Genomic DNA, 6,159 nt, shown 5'->3' on the forward strand with positions numbered 1-6,159 from the left:
GTGCAGCCCCCGAATCTCACCGCGGGAGCAGCAAAGCACAGAGTGCACAAGTTTTCTTCTGCGGTAGCTTGAAAAGAAACCCACAGGTTCATTTCTCGTCTGAAGCCCTTTCTTTCTTACCCTCGCTTCCTTTTGATGTTTCACTTATCTCGCAATTAGCTCCCCGTCTCCACTGTTTGACATCTCAGATATTTCAGATTTGATCGGTGATCCTCTATCCTGCACCAAATGTCGCCTCCCTTCACACTCCTTTCTCTCTGTGATGATCACACCTCTCCATGCAGATAACCAAAGCCAGGAAATCACTGTGACATTAAGTATCACAATTTTATTACAAAAATTAAATTTCTTCATCTCTCAGTTTTGCCATGCTTGGAGCATATAACAATACAGTAAAAAACCCAGACCCAGAGAAGATAGTAAAGCAGATTTCAACAATGCTTTCACAGCACTCTGTCATTCATGCTGTTACTATACAGATACTGTAACATTCCTAATACAGAGTAGTACAAACACCTGCCAAAACACATTATGTCAGATAACAAACTAATTAAAATACATTTACCAGAGGAACATGAAACTTAAACCAGCTCAGAGGAAAAAGAAAACAAACCAGTAAACACTGAATTCGCAACAGAAAAAATACTGACTGTGCTGAATATTTGTACCAGCCCAAGGCACCCAGGCTTTGTAGCAATGTTGGCAAGTTAATGACATTCTTACAGAAACACTTTAAGCGAACAACGAACAAATTGACTTGTACCACACTCTGACTTTGCAGTGTCCTTCAACGTACCCTCCTCTCCTGGCGTTCTCATCGTCAGTCACAGTGCAAGTTCCGGAGGGGTGGGGCAGAGTGAAGCAGGAGGAGGGTGGGGGAGGGTGGGGGAGGATGGGCTTGGGTGGGCTTGGGTGGTGGTGGTGGGAATTCAGGCTTCACGGGGAGCTGTACCGCGTCAGACATCACTTCACAGCGCCAAACACTGACAAGAATTGGACGGACAGCACAATCTCCCACTCTCCAGAGGGAAGGGGTGGGAACGGTTATGTAATTCCTCACTTGGATATTGAATTGTTCAAACATAAGGCGCAGATTGCCAGCTGCCAGTCCAAGACGAGATAAGCCAAACGAAAAGCTTCGGTGTGCTTTAAAGTGAAAGATTGAGGGAGGGGGAAAAAAAAGGAGCAACAGACACTAATATTCTCTCTCTGAGGTTCCCAAGATGAATTAGATTTTTTTTTTTCCTCAAGATGAAAAGTTGTTGTTTTGCACATAAATACCTAAGAATGATAGAAATCCCAGAATTAAGCTTACCAATAACTCAAATAGTCTCTAACAAACGTCAAATGAAGACAAGAACGACAAAAGCTCAGAAATACAGAGAGGCCTTCTCTTGATCAATGAAATGCAGTTCAGTTGAGGGAACGGCAAGGCTCGAAGGTCCATTTGGTCGCTCCACCAAATACTTCAATATTGCTCTCCGTCCAGGAGAACACGTTGCCAGCTGGTGCTTTGCTGTTGCAGGTGGCCAAGTTGTAGATCTCAGTGCTAGAAAGTTTCCTATTCCAGATATTTAGGTTCGCTAACTCTCCAACAAAGGCTTGTGTCGCATCAAAACCTCCTCCCAGTGTGTCCTGTAGAATGTGACAGATGAGTTTTTAAACATAAATTTGAGAGTAAAGATAGATCTATCTTAATCCTCAATGCAGTTATCTGTCTTCAACAAATGTTACATCGGCTTGAGTTTGGAAATCATTTACTTCCTGTTAGCATGCATGACATATGGTTTATATATGTCTAGTTCTGTGCAACAGGAAAAGTCTCAAAATGTGTTTCGCTCTCCAAATTTGGGCAGCAATATCACTTATCCCTGCAATCCCATAATAAATGAACAACTGATTAGATTGGACAGCCTTTACTGGCCACCTCCTCAGTGTCGATTTCAGAAATATGTCCACATCCTTATCCAAAATTAAAGTCGTGATTGGCCAGGATTATTTCCAAATATGTGCAAGTATAAAGTGTACTAGCAGCACTGAAAATGTATTTTCACCTGCTCTTGTCCCAGAACCAGCACTCCCTCCGGTTTGATGGGGTGGTATGGTGCCAGATTTTCTCCACTGCCCCGCATCACTCCATCCTGGAAGGCCTCCCACATACCATCACGCGTGGTCCACGTGATGCAGAGGTGATGCCATTTTCCATCGTTGATGAGGAACGGCAGCTTTGCGACCTGCAGCAAAGACGTTTTCTTTTCAGTCACATCTCTCCCTCCTGTCTTTCATTCACACTTCAGTAGCAGAGTCACTCCCCACTTGAAAACATTCTACACCTTTCCTCTTCTTGCTGAATCACTTTCCTATCACTTGTCCATTCCTCAATAAAAAAAACAAACAAAAAAACCTTCTCTTGTTCACCTCAGCCCCTATTTTGCTCCAGCTCAAGTTGCTCTGACTCACCTAAGCATTTTAACGTTTACTTCTTTCGCTCCGATTGAAAATTCTAACCTGATTGGTATTGATAGAAATTTTAAAAAGTGTGATGTAAGGCTTTCTTTATGATAATAAGTTTGCCATTACCTTGTCATTAATCAGAATCTCCATGGGATTGTTCCCCCATTCGATCAACACCAGCTCGTTGGTCTGGCCCGGCACAGCATAGGAGAAGGGCGTCCCCACCCCGGGTGAGGCATTGGACTTGATCCACAGACACACGCTGAAGGAGTACATCTCAGGGAGGCTCCTCTTGGCTTTGGCGTACATGTAGTTAGTCCTCAGGGGGAAGGTGAGCTGGAACTTATCTGCTGGTCTGGTGTCTTTGCCTGGAAATGGGATTAATGTCAGCAAAAGGACTTCATCCATCTGCCTCTGTGATTTTCAGCATTTTGTCTTGGATATATTATTACAGCGTTATTTGATATTGCTTCAGACTTATGCAAGTCTTTTTTACATTCATGGGCTCGTTATTTAAATAATTAGGGCCTCTTTTAATGAAAAACACAGCTTGTAGGCTACATACCCGAAAGGTTAATTAATGAATATCCGCTATGATTATGTATGAAACATTGTTTCTCCAGTGTTGCCTGTGAGTAGGAGGCTGCTCTCTTTGCTTCCAATAAATCATACTCACGCGCATTTGCACGTGTTTATAAGCTGGAGCCATTGATGTGAGCTGACAACTTTCCTATGCATCTGACCTCTGCTCAAAAAAAATGACCCTTTGGCTGAAGACTCATTTGCAAGTTTGGCAGCCTTTTTTTGGCTCTGGAAAAAAAAAACCCTCAGCGAAGCAAAAGTGCTAACAGGTCTTGAGTTATGCAAAGCAATGCAGCTTTTCTCTCCTCGCTTCTGCTGTTGGTGCGCAACATGACGGCTGCGGCATCGTGAGCGGTTCTTCATGGAGGTGCTGAGCTACTGAAGGTCTCTGTGTTTTCTACGGGCTGGGGAGCCGGTGCCTTCACACTAAACAAACACATAAAATAAAAATGACGCACCTTTCTCCAGGTCTGTGATCCGGTGGTGCAGGGAGGTGAGCGTGGACTCCACTCTGTTCCGCTGCTCGCTGTCGTTCCGGGTGCCCGGCTTGGTCTCTTCCAGCGTGTTGACCCGGGACAGGACCTGCTTCTCCATGTCATCTATCTTGTTTTGCAGCAGATCTTTCAGGCTGTTCGCCTGCACGGTGTTGTTCCCTCGGCTGTATTGCTGCGTCGGACAGAGGAAGAGAGACACTGACTTAACTCCCCGACACATGCTCCCCCTGCTCAGTTTGAATCGTGTAGATTTCATCCCAATGCTTTAGCTGACTCCCTGAGTTCCCACGTCCTGTGAAATCATTCAAAAACACTTTCTGACTGTGGTCTCACTAAGACAGATCTCACTTAACCAATCCCCCAGTTTAATGAACTTTTCACCAACAATGCTGCTTGCCTACCTCCAGATTCTCCAGTCTCTGTTTGAGCGTTTGCAAAGTCTGTCCCAGCTGGGCCAGAGTGTCCGTGGTGCCCCGGGACACGTCCCCCATCGTGTTCTTCGACCCCGGCCGCCTCCCGCCGGGTCCCGTCGCCGCGGGCAGGCTCTGGCTCTCGCAGCGGCTCAACTTGGACGTAAGCTCCCTGATTGTCTCCTTTTGGTTCATTATGGTCTCCTTTTGCTGCAGAACAGTCTCTCGCAGCTGCATGACCGTGGTCTTCAGGTCCTCAGCCGGCCCGCTGTTCTGCATCGTGGCCGTGCACAGGTCCATATCCTTCGGCACCGACGTGCAAATAAACTGCGTCTGTCCGAAGTCTTGCGCGGAGCTCTCCATGGCAAGCAGGCAAGAAAGTAGAAAAAGTTTCCACGAGAATCTGTCCGCGTTTCCCATCACGACGCGTCTCGTGTGACAGCGACTGTGAGAGAGCTTCGGGATTTCAGCAGCACGGAGGAGTCCGCTGGAGCTGTGAGCTCCGGTGGCTGTGCGCAGTTTTTATAGCGGACATTACGCAGCGCACACTCACTGCACCAGTGAGGAGAGGCAGCTCGGGCCAGCCCCTTATTTAAGGTCGTACTCACGGCCAACTCCTGCTGAAAACCAGAGAGAAGCCTGGACTCAGAGACTTGGAGGGACAAACCGACGGTGTCCCACCTGCAGAATCCCCCCATTTCTGCCAATAATCAGGTGTGTAATCCATCAGTGCTGTAGGGGTATTTCATAGATTTTTCCATTTAAGTCGGTGTCTTACAAATGTTTCAGCTGAAACACCTGAACACAAAACGATGTCAACATTTAGCACGAGAAAAAACAAACAAACAAACAAAACATTGATTTTGAAAACGTGAGAACAGATTTATACTTCAAAGAAAACTTCCCCAAACCAAAAGATCTGCAAAGTAGATTATTTGACAAGGAACCTGATTTTATTCCAACTATGCAATATTTCATAAGCTGGTGAAACGTTTGTTATAAAATGATTTGAAACATAAATCAAGTAAATAGCCTGGAGTTGTCAAGGAAAGTGGTGGAGAAAAATCCTAACATTTCTGTCTGAAATATAGAAGTAGACTGTACAGACGCATTAAACAGACACAATATCTTTATGTCTCTATTCTGAAGGGTTTCAGCACTACAACCTCACCAGTGAATCAGTATGGCTGTATGACTGCCATCATCTCCAGCCATGGCTGAACTGGCCTGAGTAGGCCTCAGAAACTCGGACACCGTCCAAAGAGGTCGGTGACCTTTCACTGGTGGACTTTATCTGAAGACCAGGTTGACTTGAACATCTTGTGATGGTGATCTTGGTCCACCTTAAATGAAAGCCGCTCCCCACCCATCAGAGGAGTCTGTCCCACGGTGGGAGCCCCACCACCACCTCCTCTCATTTCTCCCTCCCTATCTATCTATCTATCTATCTATATATTTATATATATATATATATATATCACCTGAGCACGTGGCTCCGGTGGTCAGAGAGGTTCACGGTTGAGGTCCACTTCAGGCCCACCTAAAGGACAGTGAGGTGTTTCAGTAGACTGGCCCAGGCCTCTGCTATGAATACATAAGAGCCAGCGAAGGATCATGCTGGAATAACAGGTGATCAGTGATGGACGTGGAGGGACACACAACTCTGAGGGAACAGCTTGAGCTGGCCTGACTGCATCTGACTTCAACATGTCTAAATGTCAAGAACCTGTTACACAACAGAGGCTACTCATCTCTAAAATAGCATCTGGGATCAAAGTATTCCCCTCCAGCAGTTCATCAGAAGATAAACTCATATTTGTGTGTTTTTCATTAGTGTTTGGTCTTTTTGTGAAACACGCGATAGATTTAGTTTTTTTGAAACCTGTTCAAATGAAGCAATGTGAGAAAGAGCTGTTGAAACTGATCACTTTTGAAAGTCCTGCTTCGGCTGTGGGTGGAGGTGGGCATTTTTGGCAGGATGGGAGGGGGTGGCAACTGTGTGACATCACAAAGTTATGTTGTCAGTGTTTCTGAAGAGACACTGGCCTAATTTCTCTGCAAACTGGTCACTTTACTAATGTCACAGCAGTAATAGAGACTAGATCTGCGTTGTAATCAAAAGAGACATGGACCTTTAAGGCTCACATAAGTCAAAAAGGTTGTGAACTGTCATCTTTAACTAAATTAAGTCAGATTTGGTGCCATCTGTAATTTCCTTA

General features: G+C 45.4%; 1 protein-coding gene across 1 annotated transcript; it reads right to left on the reverse strand.

The window, feature by feature from the left end:
• Positions 1–318: 318 nt before the first annotated feature.
• Positions 319–4,418, reverse strand: LOC115045779 (neuronal pentraxin-1-like). Its single transcript, XM_029505669.1, has 5 exons — positions 3,932–4,418; positions 3,495–3,702; positions 2,581–2,822; positions 2,055–2,234; positions 319–1,635 (listed from the first exon to the last, which is right to left on the reverse strand). The coding sequence occupies exons 1-5, from the start codon at positions 4,358–4,360 to the stop codon at positions 1,414–1,416; spliced, it is 1,281 nt and encodes a 426-aa protein (XP_029361529.1). The 5' UTR covers positions 4,361–4,418; the 3' UTR covers positions 319–1,413.
• Positions 4,419–6,159: the final 1,741 nt, after the last annotated feature.

Source organism: Echeneis naucrates, chromosome 1 (genome assembly GCF_900963305.1).
Source record: "Echeneis naucrates chromosome 1, fEcheNa1.1, whole genome shotgun sequence".
NCBI lineage: Eukaryota > Metazoa > Chordata > Actinopteri > Carangiformes > Echeneidae > Echeneis > Echeneis naucrates.

Excerpts from the sequence above, each read along its gene's own strand:
- LOC115045779 (XM_029505669.1), bottom strand. The coding sequence starts at position 4,360 with ATGGGAAACGCGGACAGATTCTCGTGGAAACTTTTTCTACTTTCTTGC. Across the intron at positions 2,823-3,494 it reads GATCACAGACCTGGAGAAAG|GCAAAGACACCAGACCAGCA; the intron begins GTGCGTCATTTT and ends TCCCATTTCCAG. Across the intron at positions 2,235-2,580 it reads AGATTCTGATTAATGACAAG|GTCGCAAAGCTGCCGTTCCT; the intron begins GTAATGGCAAAC and ends TCTTTGCTGCAG.